This window comes from Stegastes partitus, unplaced genomic scaffold (assembly GCF_000690725.1).
Source record: "Stegastes partitus isolate 25-593 unplaced genomic scaffold, Stegastes_partitus-1.0.2 Scaffold740, whole genome shotgun sequence".
NCBI classification, from domain to species: Eukaryota; Metazoa; Chordata; class Actinopteri; family Pomacentridae; genus Stegastes; species Stegastes partitus.
In genome coordinates, this window is record NW_007578471.1 from 257,286 (window position 1) to 274,822 (window position 17,537).

The following is a 17,537-nucleotide window of genomic DNA, read 5'->3' on the forward strand; positions in this document are numbered from 1 at the left end:
GCTCTGCTGCTGCTCCAGGTGGGACAGCGCAGAGTGGAGAGCTACAGCGATGGCGTCCTCAGTGGATCTGTTTGCACGATATGCAAACTGGTAGGAGTCCAGGTCCGGCAGGAGATAGTCCTTGATATGCTGGAAGACCAGGCTCTCGAAGCACTTCATGATTACCGGAGTGAGGGCCACAGGACGATAGTCATTTAGGCTGGTGATGGGAGACTTCTTGGGTACCGGGATGATTGTGGCCGATTTCAGACAGGGCGGGATAACTGCTTGGGCCAGGGAGAGGTTGAAGATTCTGGTGAAGATGAAGGTGAGCTGGTGGGCACACGCTCTGAGCACCTTACCCGGAACTCCATCTGGGCCGGCAGCCTTCTTGGGGTTCACTGTTCGGAGCACCCGTCTGACTTCATGCTGGCGAACAGTGAGTGTGGTGGTACAGGAACTGGGTGGGGGTGGGGGCAGGGCAGAGGCTGGTGAGTGTTGCTGTTGTGATGTTTCAAAGCGAGCAAAGAAGCAGTTCAGCTCCTCTGCCAGCGGCACACTCAGGTCTCCTGTTGTTGTAGCACAGCCTCTGTAGTTTGTGATGTCGTGTATGCCCTGCCACACCGCCCGTGTGTTGTTGCTGGACAGATGGGACTCTATCCTCCTCTTATGTTCCGCCTTGGCTTTTCTCACTCCTCTTTTCAGATCCGCTCGAGCAGTCCTATAAAGGGCTCTGTCCCCTGACCTGAAGGCAGCATCTCGGGCTCTGAGGAGTGTGCGGACCTGGCTGGTCACCCAGGGTTTCTGGTTTGGAAAAACCAGAATGTTTTTGTCCACAGTCACATTACTTATACAGAACTTGATGTAGTCCAGTACTGTTCCTGTGAACGTTTCCAGCTCCTGGTGTTCAAATAGGGCCCAGTCTGTCTCAGTGAAGCAGTCCTGTAGTTTGGAGAGTGCGTTATCAGGCCAGGTTGTAATAGTCTTTGTGGTGGGCCTGGCACTGCGTCTGAGGGGGGTGTAGGCTGGGGAGAGCAGGAGGGAAAGGTGGTCTGACTGGCCGAGGTGGGGGAGGGGCATGGCTCGGTATGCGTGCTTAATGTTGGAATAAACATGATCCAAAGTGTTCTCTCCCCTAGTAGAACACTTTACATGTTGATAAAATTTCGGGAGTACAGTCTTCAAGTTGGCCTTATTGAAGTCTCCTGCAATAATGTGGACTCCATCCGGGTGGGCCCGCTGATGTGCGTTGATGGTGTTCAGCAGGAGGGAGAGCGCCATGTATACATTGGCTTGGGGTGGAATATACACGGCCATGACGATCACTACTGTTAGCTCTCTTGGTAGAAAAAAAGGTCGACATCTCACAGACATGTACTCGAGGTCGGGGGAACAGTGTGTGTCTATCACAGTCCCGTTGTTGCAGCAGTTGTTATGCACGTAGATACAGAGCCCCCCTCCTCTGCTCTTACCGGAGTCCTTAGCCCTGTCCCAGCGCAGCAAAGTGCGGCCCGCTACCTGCATGCTAGCGTCGGGTATGTCCGGGTGGAGCCAGGTTTCGGTGATAATCAAAACACAGCAGTCCCGAACATACCGATTTCCAGCAAGTTGTAGTTCCAAGTCGTCCGTTTTATGCACCAAGGATCTGGCATTGGAGAGATACAGGCTCGGCAGAGGTGGCTTGTGTGGTCGTTTCCTTAGCCTTAGCATACCACCGGACCTGCAGCAAGACAATTCACGGAGAGCCCGGTGGTCTCGCTATGTCGTTCTGGATCTTGTGCGTGTGATGAAAGACACTCGTAACAGATATCTGATGCTGGTCCCCGATTTCCAAAAGGTTCTGGCGGGTGTAGTGGATGTTCGTAGAACCGATAGTGCCTGACGCAGCTGTCTCAGTTTTGCAGTGAACCATGGCTTGTCATTAATGAATGTTAGCCGAGTCCAGGTGGGGAACACACAAGTTCTCGCAGAAGCTGATGTAGGATGTCACTGTGTCAGTCAGCTCAACCAAGTTGTCAGTAGCAACTTCAAAGATGCTTCAGTCAGTGCAGTCAAAGCAGGCTTGAAGGTCCTCCTCTACTTCTTTGGTCCATCTCTTCCCTTACAACAGGCTTGGCAAATTTTAGTGTTTGCCTGTAGGCTGGGACGAGATGTATCAAACAGTGATCAGAGAGTCCCACAGCTGCTCTGGGGACTGAGTGATAGGCATCCTTTATGGTGTTGTAACAGTGGTCCAGAATGTTACTATCTCTGGTGGGGCAGGTTATGTGTTGTCTATATTTTGGCAGTTCACATGTTAACTTTGCCTTATTAAAATCCCCAAGAATAATAATGAGAGTTTGGGTGCTGCTGCTCTGTATCAGTCACCTGATCAGCTAGGAGCTGCAGCGCTGCACTGACACAGGCCTGAGGAAGGATGTAAACACTAACTAGAATGAATGAGGAAAACTCCCCCGGAAAAGTTTGCAGTTTATGAAGAGCGCTTCCTAATTAGCACAACAATGCTTCATCATTGTGAAGTCTGTGCACCAACCTTCGTTCACGTAGAAACATAATCTGCCCCCTTTCCTTTTCCCCTTACATTCTGTGCTGCGAAACTGCGACACTCAACCCGAACTTTTAAACCTTCAACAACCTTCAACGTCTGGACCCCGGAAGGATTTGACTCGTTTCCGGAGGGAATATGCCGGCGAGAATGGACAAAGAGGAGGCAACGGCAGCGCTGCAAAAGAAGCCAGAAGCGGGCCAAATGAGCTGGCATCAGAGCTCAGCTAACCACGACTCCACATAAACCAACAGTTCCGAGTGCTCTTCTTGCCAGCGTCCGTTCTCTCATCAACAAGATAGATGAGATTGAACTACAAGATGTCAACAGTCGATTAACAGCTGCATCATGGTGATAATGGAAAGCTGGTTGCATGAAAAAATCCCAGACCTAGCTGTGGAACTAGCAGGCTGCATAATCTTCCGGACAGACCGTACAGCAGACTCGGGTAAGATGAGAGGAGGGGATGTGTGCATCTATACTAACAACAGTTGGTGCATGGACACTACGGTTATCAACAGACACTGAGGGCTTTTTCATCGTATCTGGAGATTTTAATCACACCAATCTAAAGACTGTGTTCCCCAAATTATATACAAATGTGGACATTAAAGCAAGGAACGACAGAACATTACATCAGGTTTACACCAACATTTCTGGAGTCTACAAAGCCCGCCCCTCCCCTCATCTCAGATATTCAGATCATCTATTCCTGTTTCTGACACCAGCTTACAAGCCCCTCATCTGCAGGTCTAAGCTATAGTACAAACCAGTGCAATGCTGGACTGAGGAAGCCGCACTATCCCAACAGGACTGTTTTCAGGACACCATATGGGAGCTCTTTGAGGACCCTGATATTGACATCCATGCTTCCTCTGTACTGTCATACATCAGCTTCTGCATGGACAATGTAACAACAAAGAAACGGATGAAAATATTCCCTAACCAAAAACCGTGGCTTAACTTCAACATCAGTGCTCTACTGCAGGCCAGGGATTCAGCACTGAGGTCAAAGCACAGGGAGGCCTACAGGAGAGCTAGAGCAGACCTGAACAGGGGTATCAAGGGCGCCACAGCAAAGTACAGAAAGAAGACAGAGGCCAATTTCAAGGACGTCAACCTCCACTCCATGTGGAAAGGCATCCAGAACATTACAGACTACAAGCAACACAACATCACAACACCCCGTCTCCCACTGACACTTCTCTCCCAGACCGGCTTAATGCCTTTTTCTCCCGCTTTAAAGAGGACAGCAGACAGGCAGAATAGAATAGAATCAGAGCATGACCAGCCCCCACCCTCTAACAACACCAGGTATTGCGAGTCCTGCGTAGCATCGACACCAGCAAAGCACCAGGACCCGATGGAGTACCAGGGAGGGTGCTGAAATCATGTGCCCTTCAGCTTCCTGCAGTATTCACCAACATCTTTAACTGTTCCCTGCAGCAAACCACAGTCCCAACTGCCTGAAAACTGCCACCAAAATCCCTGTGCCCAAATCATCTGCCATCACAGGGTTGAATGATTGCCGGCCTGTGGCCCTGACAGCGGTGATGTCAAGGCTCATATTCCACCAGGCTTTGACCAACATCAGTCCGCCTACAGGTCAAACAGTGCTACAGATGACGCTAGGGGTGGGCGATATGGCAAAAATATCATCACAATTTTTTTATTATAAAACCCAGATTTTGATTTTATTGCAATCTTACATGTATTTTTGAGACTAAGTGCGGCTAGACCACAGATCACTCACTGCGAAAAACTGGACATTCTGAACTCTTTGTGTTCAATCTTTTCTTGGCATTCAGAGTCGAGACATTGAATGGCAGTGTTGGAGAAGTATTTTCGGCTGGGTAGCTCGTACCATGGGTCAACTACTTTGAGCAGGCATTTGAACCCCTCGTTTTCTAATGTCTTGAACAGAACCATATCTTTTGCAAGATAAAAGGTAACTGCTTCTGTTACCTCTTTCCACTGCTTGCGTGTCTTCTCATACGGAGTGCCTTTAGCAAATGCCTGTGTTAACGTTGTCTGTTTGGCAGAGGTGGGAAGCAACAAGGTACAAATACTTTGTTACTATACTAAAGAAAATTTTGCAGGTATCTGTACTTTACTTGAGTATGAATTGTTCTGAAGACTTTTTGTTTACATCCCTACATCTGAACACAAATATCTGTACTTTCTGCTCCTTACATTCTCAAAACTGGCTTGTTACTTGTTTCAATGTCTGCGGATGACAACATGACGTAAAAGACGTAACAACAAACATCTTTATCTTTCTGAGCAGTGTGCAATTTGTCACTGAAGCTCAACACACCCTTGCCTGCCTCAGCTGCCTGCCAGAGGCTTTTTAGCACTGCAGGACTGAATTTGCGGCACTGCGGTGCATATTTGCAGATCAACTCCTTCGTTTGGCTTTCAGCCATGGCTCTCCATGCAGCTATCGATACACACACACAAACAAGGAGTCAGGTAAGAAAATGCATCACTGTCTGTAGTTCGTGATGATTGGTCCGAAAGGTTGACAACATAATACGTCTGGTGCGTCGGTGCATCAGCATAGAACTGCAATTTATAGAATGTGACCTAAACCAGGGGTTCTCAACTGGTCTCACCCTGGGACCCACAATTTCCCATAGTCATTAAGTCGCTACCCACTTTTTTTTTAGAATTCAATATTCAATATACTTTCCTGTGCATTTAGAGATCAATTGATGTCCCGATTCCAGCACAGCGAACAAATAGTTCGCTATTCGGCTATTTGGGTCCAGCCCTAGTATGAAAATCCACATTTTAAATACTCTGGGTCATATTTGCTCTTTGCCATCTTGCATCTCAACATCAACACAAACTTAAAATGAACATCAAACAAACTATAGTTACCATGCCTGTCAAAATAAAAGTTTTTTCAAAATAAAAAACAAGTCCAACCTGTGACACACATTATATGTTATTTATTTTTGACCAGCAACCATGGCAAAATAACTTAAAAATAACAACAACTTCAGGTTCTTTTCTTTGTTTTACTTTGGTCCAAAATAGTACAAGCACATTCAGAAAATGTACGCATTACAAATAATCCTCTTGACAAAACACTTCAAGTTAGTTGAAAATTCTGAGGAAAAAATTGGTGCAATTTCAAGAACACAATGCCTCAGTGACTGGAACTTAGACTTTGTCTCAGAGTATCTTCAAAGCCATTGAACTGTAAGTCACAGCCTATCTGGGATTGAACAAAATACAAAATAAACAATACATACATAAAACAACTCTTCTAGGTATTAAATACCTCATTTGTCATTTCCACAAATTATCCTGTGCTAACTCAACAAACCATACAAACTGAGGTAGAAACTATTCAAGAGGGTTGATTTACTTCTTGCCTTGTAGGCTACACTATTGATAGAAAAATAAAAGCTGTGCAATGCAACAATTTCAACAAACCAAACTTACAAACTAAAGTGACACAGATTGCAGTAAATCACACACTGTTCACTTTCTTTAAATTTCCACAGAAGACAATCGTTTTCACAGAACTATATCAGGGTGCAGTGAGTCATGCAACATTTTAAGTGGGGTTACCCACTGATTATTTTACTCCTGAAACCTGGCATCTTTTAGCTTTCACAAATGTATCAATATCAGGTGTCACATCCTGAGTGGCAGCCAGTTTCAGGATGTTATTCAAGTGGTGCAGCTTTGTTTTATTGATGCTCATGACAGAGAACACTTGCTCACAAAGATATGTGGTTCCAAACATGTACACCAGTTATGCAGCAAAGGCTGTCAAGTTCGGGTAACCTGGCAAGAGATAGTGATAAAATGTGTCCAAGCCAGCTGCAACAAATTTGCCCTTCAAGTCTGAGTCGCACTGCAAGCCTATTATTTCAAGCTGGATGTTGACGGGCAGATCAGGGGCATTCACGGTGAATGGCGAGCAAAAAACTTTCGAAGTCTTTCTCTAGTTCACCAAAAATGGGGGGTTGGCTTCTTTTCCTCCTGAAGTCCACGACGATTTCTTTGGTCTTTGCCAGTGTTCAGTGCCAGGCTATTGTCTGAGCACAAGGCTGAGAGCTTCTGGACCTCCTCTCTGTAGGCTGACTCATCTCCCCTAGAGATCAGTCTGACCACTGTGATGTCGCCTTATGTGCTCCTCCACAGTGAGTGGGAGGGTGCTGGAGCCTGATGGCAGTGGCGGCAGGGCTGGAGCAGATTAGAGTCGCTGTGGTAATTCAAAGTGGGCAAAGAAGCTGTTGAGCTTCTCTGCCAGCGACTTGCTCAGGTCTCCTGGTGTCACATCACAGTCCCTGAAGTTTGTGATGCTCTGTCGACCCTGCGACACTTCCCGTGGTCTGTTGCTGGTGAGATGGGACTCTATCCTCCTCTTATACTCCACTTTGGCATTTCAAATTCCCTTTTTAAAGTCAGCTGGAGCCACGCTGTATAGAGCTCTGTCACCTGACCCGAAGACTGTGCCACGGGAGTTGAGGAGTGAGCAGACCATCCAGGGTTTCTGGTTTGGAAAAATCTGGATAATGTTGTCAACAGACACAGTTCCCATACAGAACTTGATGTAGTCCAGTACTGTCTCTGTGTGTGTTTCCAGGTCCTAGTGTTGAAATTGGTCCCAGTCTGTGTGGAAGCAGTCCTGCAGTTCACTGAGAGCATTCTCAGGCCAAGTTGTAACAGACTTTGTGGTCTGATCGGTGGAATATAAACAGCATTGACGATAACGAGTGTTTGCTCTCTCGGGAGAAAATAAGGCTGGCATCTAACAGACATGTACTCAGTGTCGGGTGAACAGTGTCTCTCTATAATCACGCCGTTGTTACACCAGTCTTTATGCACGTACAAACAGAGGCCCCCACCTCTGCTTTTACCGGAGTCCTCAGTCCGATCCCAGTGGTGGAGACAGCGGCCCGCTAGCTGCACGCTAGCATCGTCAGTCCTTGGGTTCAGCCAGGTCTCCGTAATGATGAGAATACAGCAGTCTCGAACAAAGCGATTTCCTGCAAGCTGTAGTTTCAGGTCTTCCGTTTTGTGTGTAATGGATCTGGCGTTGGTGAGGTACAGGCTCGGTAGAGGTGGCTTATGTGGGTTGTTCTTTAGCCTTAGCAGGAGGCCGGACCTGCGGCCCCGCTCGTGCTTCCTTTCAAGACCCGATCACGATCCACGGAGAGCCCGGCGGTCTCGCTCGTTCGTCTGGGATGTTGTGGTTGTAATGGAAGTCTCTTTTAGCTGCTATTTTGTGTTGGTAGCTAATGTCCAAAAGTTCCTGGTGGGTGTAGCGGTAGAGTGCCAATGCAGACGTACGCGCAAAGAGTACCCAAGCAAACAAGAAAAAAATAAAAAACAAGCACTGAAACAGAGAGACGTGAGCCGCTGCGTCTATGCGCGCCGGCATCTTGCTCTCCAAATCAGAATGGGTACCTCCACCATCGTCTTCAACACAGGTGTTCCTCAGGGCTGTGTCCTGAGTACAGTCCTTTACACACTGTACGCCCACAACTGTGTTGCCACCCACAGCTCCAACACCCTTATCAAATTTGCAGATGACACAACCATTGTGGGGTTGATCAGCAACAACAACGAGACACCATACAGACAGGAGGTCCAAGCACTGGTGGCCTGGTGCAGCGACAACCACCTCAACTTCAACACCACGAAGACAAAAGAAGTCATCATTGACCTTCAGAAGTCAAGGACCACATTGCACTTAGGCCTGAGTATCAATTGGAAAGAAGTGGAGTCTGGAACTTTAAGTTTCTCAGACTACACATCTAAGAGGATCTGGGCTGGACTGTGAACACCACCCTCACTGTCAAAAATGGCCAACAGCATCTCTTCTTTCTCAGGACACTGAGGAGGAACAAACTCCCCCCACCTTTGCTGAAAAACTTTTGCTGCTGCACAATACAGAGTGTCCTGTCCTATGGATGTACAGTGTGGTATGGCAGCTGCACGGCATCAGAGAGGAAACAACTTCAGCAGGTCATCAAGATGACTCAGTGGATCAATGGCTCCCCACTCCCACACCTAGAGGAGATCTACTTGAGTTGTCTCCTCCGACAGGCCACAAAGATCCAGAATGACCCCACCCACCTAGGACACTCTATTTACCACCGTCCCCTCTGGCAGACTCAATCATGAGCGCCGTACCAACAGACTAAAATAAAGTTTTTTTTCTCCATGGCTGTGAAGAGACTGCTGCAGGAACAATGACACTCCCAGTTTATGGACTTATTCTAACAAATGCTCTTTTGCACTTTTAATAGAGTATTTATTTTATATTTTATTGCTATTTTATTATTTACATCATCTTTTAACTTTTTTTCTTGTGACCATATTAGTTGCTGCAAAGATGATGCCAAACAAAATTTTGTTGCATTTCTTGTATGACAACAATAAAGCTTCTTCTTCTCCTTCTTTATAGAGGTAGGGGTTTTGTGGTGGTAATTTATTTGGACTGCTAAAATAGCAGTATTCTGTGGAAATCTGTTCCAGTTGAGCAGGTGTTTCCAGCAGCTGGACTAATGCCAACTACAGTCAACAAATAACTCCAATATGTAAATCACCTATGAGGAATTTTCTAGTATCAAATCGATGCGAAGAGATTAATATCGTTACAGGTTATTTACTGTTAAAGACTGCAGCTAATTTGCTATTTAATACTTACAATTTTTGTTGGGTTTTGTTGAAAGGCAATTTTTGATTTTTCATAGATATTTGCGATTTCATTTCTACTTTAGTAACCTGGTGTTTACCTTATCTGTTCTTTAAATTTCTAATGTAAACGAGCTTATTTCACAGCAAACTTTAAGTGTGAGTAGTTAAAAACTGTTTTAAAAGCATCGGGAAAATTGTCAGCTGTAATTCAGTGATTAATCAATTATTGATTGTTAACATGACGGACAAATAAAACAAAAGCCTTTCACGAGCTAGGACCACACCAATAAACTGAAGCTTGATTGTTGGATGCAAATGAGTATTGTGTTCATGATGAGATAGATAGATAGATAGATAGATAGATAGATAGATAGATAGATAGATAGATAGATAGATAGATAGATAGATTTTATTGTCTGTCACAAACAGTGACAGAAATTCTCCTTTGACAAGGCTCCAACAATAAAAATAGAACACATAAAAACACACTTTTGCACTGGTTTGGGTGTAGCTACATTGAATGATGGAAAGAGGAGCAATCTATTACAAATGGAGTTAAGAGAGTCAGTGATATCGTTGCAGTAACCTGGGACGTGTCCAGCATGGAGAAGAAACAGGTTGGAAACTGACCGCCAGGTTAAATGGATGGATTTTGCTTGACCATACCTCTATCTAAAAGACAATAACAACACTAACAAGACAAAAACTACGTAAAGCTTCACTTAGAGAACTATGCTATGTCGCACACAAGGTAGCACCATCTTGAAAAACCTTAATGCCCCTTTGCTACAGAAATAAACCGGTCTGCTCTGTCAGATTACATTGGGATGTGAGTGAACAGCTCTTTTCAAATTCAGCTACAAATGATCAATTAGATTGAGATATGGACTCTGACTTGACGAATATTCACTAGGGTTGGACCTGAATAGCCAAATATCTGAATATTCGGTCGGTATGCTGGTACTGGGATAGCAATTTTAATCTCTGAATATTCACCACCAAATTTAATTTCATCTATATATATATATATATATATATCAATTTTTATTTGTGAAGTCAGTCCAAAAAATGTGCTTCTCAACAATTTAAACTCCTAAATGTACTAAAAGTTTTATATTTCACCCTCCATTTAGGAGAAATGGTTATTTTGAAGAAAAATTTCAACTTCCAGTAGCATTACAATACAATGTGTATGGACATGCCATGAAATAAGTAGTTCTTTTTGGGGTTTACAACTAGGGTTGTGTTTTTGTCTTAATAAACCAAAAATAAATGGATTGAAATATTGACAAATATGCTACTGTTAAAGTATAATATGTGTGGACTGAAATAAGCTTAAAAGAGTACATCGTATAGTGGTATTTTTTGTGTTCTTATTACACTGGCAGTGTTTGGGGGAAATTTGCACTCGTTGCAAAGGCAACCCTGTCACATAGAGGAAAAAACGTGACCCAGTCGCGAAAAATAATTCCAATTGAAATGTATTGGCTTGAAATTCGTGCTGGGGAACATGAAAAAGTTGGGCAAATTGTGTCCCAGGACACGAAAGAATAGATTAAGTTTTGTGACTATGTCATGAATTGCCATGAGGCTGGGTTAAGCCACAATAAGTGTGCCACCTGCCTTTCCGATATATTGTCTGGACTGGTCCCACAGAGGTTGCTGCTGGAAAGCGCAAGTTTCATTTAATGCATACAGATATGAACGTTTGTTCGCATGTGATATGTTTTTTTAAACTGAAGTCTCTAAACTTCGTTGCCCGTTTGTGCCTGACAAACGTCCATTATCTGTACACTGCTGCTGGAGCCCATCCCAACTTAGGGCGAAGGCAGGGGACACCCTGGACAGGTGGCCAGTCTATCGCAGGTCTACACTTAGAGACAGTCAACCAAGTACACTCACATTCACACCTACGGACAATTTAGAATCACCAATTAACCTCAACATGTTTTTGGACCTTGTGGGAGGAAGCCGGAGAACCTGGAGAGAACCCACACTGCATGGAGAGAACATGCAAACTCCACACAGAAAGATCCCAGGTGTCCTCACCGGGACGCGAACCGGCAACCTTCTTGCTGCGAGGCAATGGTGCTAACCACCTTGTAGCCCCCTGACAAAAGTGAAAGTGAAATATACATATTTATCAAGCCATAGACATCAAGCCACAGAAGAGGCCTGGAAGTGGCTACATACAAGGAAGACACAGACAAACCAAGAGATGTCTTGCCCATCTAGGTTAGGGAGACAGACAGACTGGAGACATGTGCTTCAACCTAATAGTACTGTCTTGCTGACAGTAAACTTGGAGAGGATGGAATGCAAGGTTCTCCGAAACTGCCACCTACTTTACCAGAGGAGAATGTGGCAAGCACGTCAAATAGCCCTGACTGTTATACATACCATGAACAGTTTGTTTGTTTGTTTGTTTTAGAAATTGTTGAAAATATGAGCGATTTACAGGAAAATATTCTTATTGGACAAAAGCTTGAGGGAAGGGTAAAATAATGGAGAATCCTAAAAGAGTTGCAATTTATTTTCTAAAGGGAGCTTTTTTTAGTAGCAGAGACAGGATTGGTCAGCACCGAGGGAAGGATGAATGCAGCTAAAACAGGGAGGTCCTGAAGAAAGCCTGCTCCAGAGTGCATGCAACCTATGACTAGGGCGATGGGCAAGTATGACAGTTAACCAACCATGATGATTCTAGAGTGGCTTCTGTACCTGTTTTCTTCCTGTCTTCTTGAGTGACCCAGATCCAACCTAGACTTGAACCCCATGTCACATATGTGGTGAGATCAGATGATGGCAGTACTATATTCTTGATGTAGTAACCATACTTGTACTACATTTTGCATCATGAAAAATTCACATAAAAACCTACAGGGTTGTAAGCACTAAAACATTGTGATACCCACTTTATGGTACATGGAAAAAAATATGTCAGAATTAGGTGCTGATCCAAGATGAGCCTTGATGTAAGTCAAAGTAGTACCTTGTTAAAATTGGCTTGTCTCATGTCTCATCAGGCTTTTTCGTCTAACAGATTGATTTTGAACTCAGAAGACTAAAATGTTGGCAGTGACAGTTTCCTTCGTTAGATCCATCCATTCCATCATCTGTACACCGCTTAATCCTCACCAGGGTCGCAGGGTGGCTGGAGCTGACTTAGGGCGAAGGCAGGGGACACCTGGACAGATAACCAGTCTATCACAGGGCTACAATGACAACCAAGCACACTCACATTCACACCTATGGACAATTTAGAATCACCAATTAACCTCAGCATGTTTCTGGACTGTGTGTTCTAGCTGCGAGACAACAGTGCTAACCAACTGCGCCACCTCGTTAAATCCCTGCATTGTAGCTATGCTCTGCTACTTTAGACATGGCCTGTGTTCTGCACTAAGGGAGAGTCCATGAATGATTCACTAGCTGGTTGTCCCTGCAAGCCCTAGAAGAGATGGAGAAATAGCAACACCTAACCTCTAAAGGAATGTTTTCCACACCAGTCAGCTGCTACTAACTGTTTTTTTGGTGTTAAGAAGATCACTCTTTGGAAAAGCTTAAAAGCATGAAGTAGCCTTTCATTTAATTATTAATCCAGAATTGCAAGACAGTCAGACTGCTCAAAAGGGAGACATTTCTCTATTTCCTGTTCATGACACCATGACACAACACTTTTGCTAAACGCTTGGTTGACACACATTGTAATAATGACCAATTTCTCACGATCTACTGCAGAACCTCCATAGCCACGTCACTTCCCCTCGACCCATTGTTGACTTCCTGTACATATTATGTATATATTAAATACTGGAAATTAATTGTTGTATTTTAAAGTAGTGCTGTGTTTTGTCATCCTGCGGTTGAGCTTCAGACCCGTTAAAATAGGTAAAAACACACTGTACACTGAAAGCTATGTGACACAAAGCTCTTAAAGTAAGCTTGCTACACAAGAAAGTCTGACTTTGAGATAAAAGCTAACTACAGCAATGGTTCCTAGTAAACTTAAGATAAAAAACTTGGGCAAGAAAAGACTTCTAATTAAGAAGATATGCAGTATGCTGACAGTGTAAAGAAAGACCTTTTTGGTACAAACTATTTGGTAAGAGTGCTTCTACTTTTGACACATACATTTTGGTAATACTTATGTACTTTCATTCAGCAAATATTTAGTATAACACAACAGTCTTGTTGAACTTTACAGATCCTTTTTGTGGCATAAGAGATGTAAAGCTGTTTTTATTGAGGTACTGTGAACAAGCTGCCAAAGTCACGAACACATGTTTTTTCCTTCTGTTTGTGTTTAGTTCTCAGTATTTTTGTGGCTTCTAACTGATATTTCATTCTGATGTACCTATTTGTAATTTCTTTTTCTATTTACAGAGTATCTTATCCACAGTCAGTGCTTTGTAGACTGTTACACTGTGTCTAAACAGATGAATGGCATGAGTAGCAGCTTTAGCAGCATTCTCCTGCTGCTGCTTTACATTAAAAATGTTCTCTTGGCAAATCACTGGGAGAACTGGGAGTAAATACATGATATGCAACTGTATAAAATAGTTAAGTCACGCTTCAAGAAAAGAAGTCTGCTCAATATGGACTTATTCAGTCCATGTTGAATATTGCAAGGAGAATTGTATGTGGCACAAATGGTCAAACAGTGATGGGTAAAAATAAATTGAACAAAACGATGAAAAAAGCAAATAATAAAGTAGTCTGATGTACTGAATATCATTTTGGATTATGAACTGGCTTTGCAGGCCATCACATGGCCATTGTTTCTCTGTTGTATTTCGTCTTCTCGTTAATGTTAAATAAACAAGCATCAGTGCCACTTCTTCCATTGTTAACAACTGCTTTTCTCTGTCCTCCACCAAATACCACACAAAAAATATGTACTTGGTCTGGCTTTTGACTTATGATGATCTGATCTACATCCAAAAGGTTGCAGTTTATTAATACAGTGGTAATGAAAAGAAATAACTTGCTAACAAGGGCAACAAAAGTTCAGGTTTTGAGAAGGAAAGACAAACAAACAGCCCTCACCTAAGCCCATAGAGTACTGTTCCATCAGGGTGCAGTCTGATCATCCGGTTCTTTACTGTCACCCCATGGACAAAAGACTTCTTGTCATTAATGAAGTAGGTGTCAGGGACCCACAGCTGGTCTGCCACCCGGTTGTCCAAGGTGAGGTTGAGCGGAATGCCTGTGTAGGAGAGGCGCTTGTCTCTCCAGGACTGCTGGAAATACATGGTGATGGTGTAGTCCTGAGCAACACAGGGTGAGAGAAAAGTTAGTACATAAACATGAATTGATCATTAAGCTCTCTTGCCCTGGTCAATTTGCTGTTTGTTACACAATAGATGTTCTATTGTGTAAGCACTGATCTGTATTTTACACATTCAGATTGTGACATCTGTGCCTAGCAACTACAAACCATTAAACCTTCCCTTTGTAAGTACACTGAACAAAAATAAAAACGCAACACTTTTGTTTTTGCTCCCAATTTTCATGAGCTGAACTCAAAGATCTGAGACTTTTTCTATTTACACAAAAGGCCTATGTTTCTGTCAAATATTGTTCACTAAATCTGTGTTAGTGAGCACTTCTCCTTTGCTGAGATAATCCACCCACCTCACAGGTGTGGCATATCAAGATGCTGATGAGACAGCATGACTGTTGCACAGGTGGGCCTTAGGCTGGCCACAATAAAAGGTAAAAGTAAATGTGAAGTTTTACTGTATTTGGGGGGGGGGGGTCAGACAAGCAGTCAGTATCTAGTGTGACCACCATTTTCCTCACGTAGTGCAACACATCTCCTTTGCATAGAGTTGATCAGGTTGTTGATTGTGGCCTGTAGAATGTTGGTCCACTCCTCTTCAGTGGTTAGGCCAAGTTGCTGGATACTGGCAGGAACTGCAACATGCTGTCGTATACGCTGATCCAGAGCATCCCAAACATGCTCAATGGGTGACAAGCCTGGTGAGTACACTGGCCATGAAAGAAATGGGATGTTTTCAGCTTCCAGGAATTGTGTAAGATCCATGTAGCATGGGGCCGTGCATTATCATGCTGCAATATGAGGCGATGGTTGTGGATGAATGGCACAACAATGGGCCTCAGGATCTTGTCACGGTATCCCTGTGCATTCAAAACACCATCAATATAATGCACCTGTGTTCATTGTCCATAACATATGCTCGCCCATACCATAACCCCACCACCACCATGGGCCACTCGATTCACAACATTGGCATCAGCACACCACTCACCCACACGATGCCATACACGCTGTCTGCCATCTGCCATCTGCCCTGTACAGTGAAAACCAGGATTCATCCGTGAAGAGAACACCTCTCCAAAGTGCCAGATGCTATCGAATGCGAGCATTTGCCCACTGAAGTCGGTCACAACGACAAACTGCAATCAGGTGAAGACCCCAATGAGGATGACGAGCATGCAGGTGAGCTTCCCCGAGATGGTTTCTGACAGTTTGTGCAGAAATTCTTTGGTTATGTAAACCGATTGTTGCAGCAGCTGTCCGGGTGTCTTGGAGGTGAAGATGCTGGATGTGGAGGTCGTGGGCTAGTGTGGTTACACGTGGTCTGCGGTTGTGAGGCCGGTTGGATGCACTGCCAAATTCTCTGAAGCGCCTTATGGTAGAGAAGTCAATTCACCAGCAACATCTCTGGTGGACATTCCTGTAGTCAGCATGCAAAATGCACGCTCCCTCAAAACTTGCGACATCTGTGGCATTGTGCTGTGTGATAAATCTGCACATTTTAGAGTATTGTGGCCACCCTAAGGCACACCTGTGCAACAACCATGCTGTCTAATCAGCATCTCGATATGCTACACCTGTAAGGTGGATGGATTATCTCAACAAAGAAGAAATGCTCACAAACACTGATTTAGACAAATTTGTGAACAATAGTTGAGAGAAATAGACCTTTTGTGTACATAGAAAAAGTCTCAGATCTTTGAGTTCAGCTCATGAAAAATGGGAGCAAAAACAAAAGTGTTGTGTTTATATTTTTGTTCAATGTAACAACTTGTTTTATTTTTTCATTTTTATTCTACCAGATTCAAAAATATATTCATCTGCAAATTAATTGAAAATTTCAGTCTTGCTCCTGTTCTTACTGTTGCTTTGGACACAGCTGACCATATGATACTACCAGACAGACTTAAAAAACTGGGTTGGCATTTCTGATATAGTCCTGAAATATTTCTCTTTCTACAGTATCTCCATGACAGGCCCATTGGCCCCTGTTAAACCCCTTAATAGCAAATCAAATGCTGGTCTTTATAATATTCTACAGTGGGTCCAATTCAATGCTTGAATTGCAGTGCTGCTTTTTCTTTCTGACAGCCAGGCTAATTTTGATTTGATTTTGTTTGCATGGAATAAAATGAAATCCATCCATATTTAAGGACTTTAGATCTCCCAGAAAGCTTTAAACAAACAAAAAAAAAACAAGAAAAACAAACAAACAAAAACTACTTGTTGGGTATTTTGTAGTGGTTACAATAGCTCCCTCAGAAAGATTGTGAAGATGACTTCTGGTGTCTTCGTTCCTCCCACACACTTTGACAAAATTAACAAAACTAATGTAAAATGAACCATGAACCTATTTGCTGTTACAGTGCTATGATCAATTCACCCTCTTCAAATTTCACTGGAACCACAGTTACTCTTCTACATCTTCATCTCATCATGAATTTAAAAAGCACTGCTTTTCAGTGTTACAGTACAACAATAAAGACCCATGTCTTCATCTCTTCTAGGTTGAATAATCTCTGGCACGACATGCTCCATCACAGCACACCCATTCTGTACAATGACTTTTAAACTTAAATAATTCAACAAACATGAGATTTAAAAAAATAAGCACGAAATGGTGATGCAATGACAGAGAGACTTGTATCTCATGTTAGGCACCCTTTTATGATTTAGATAAGAATAATGGTGAATTATCTGTTGTGTCAAAGCTGTCTTATTTCTTGCCCTGTTGGTATTGATGTGGTCACCATGTTTCCAAAACTCAGGTACAGCTTTGATGAGTACCATTTATTTATGACCTAGCAACCTAGGCAGTATATACAGTGCCAATAAAAACTATTAACCCCCCCGTAAAGTTTTTCCCCTATTATTGTTTTTCAACATTGAATAATGATTAAGAGTGCATCCACGATAGGACCAGGCGGGGGTGGCACAAGCCATCTCACCGATTTCAATGAAACTTTGCCAGTTTAAAGGGGTCCACCCAAAACTACTTCAGTCTAAGTTTAAGGAAATTTGGTCAAACTGGGGGGATTTCACAACCCCTCCTTGTTTTTTTTGCAA

The 17,537-nt window shown here is 43.4% G+C and overlaps 1 protein-coding gene and 1 long non-coding RNA gene across 3 annotated transcripts in view; one reads left to right on the top strand and one right to left on the bottom strand.

The window, feature by feature from the left end:
• LOC103364302 (uncharacterized) overlaps positions 1–1,254 on the top strand; it is a 13,731-nt gene extending 12,477 nt beyond the window's left edge. Inside the window, exon 3 of the long non-coding RNA XR_520538.1 lies at positions 1,243–1,254. This is a non-coding gene — a long non-coding RNA (uncharacterized LOC103364302). The remainder of the gene's footprint in view (positions 1–1,242) is intronic.
• gabrb1 (gamma-aminobutyric acid type A receptor subunit beta1) overlaps positions 1–14,451 on the bottom strand; it is a 128,144-nt gene extending 113,693 nt beyond the window's left edge. For both annotated transcript variants that reach the window (XM_008291373.1, XM_008291372.1), the window contains exon 1: positions 14,237–14,451. In XM_008291373.1, coding sequence (XP_008289595.1) covers positions 14,237–14,442 — 206 coding nt within the window. In that variant the 5' untranslated portion in view covers positions 14,443–14,451. The remainder of the gene's footprint in view (positions 1–14,236) is intronic.
• Positions 14,452–17,537: the final 3,086 nt, after the last annotated feature.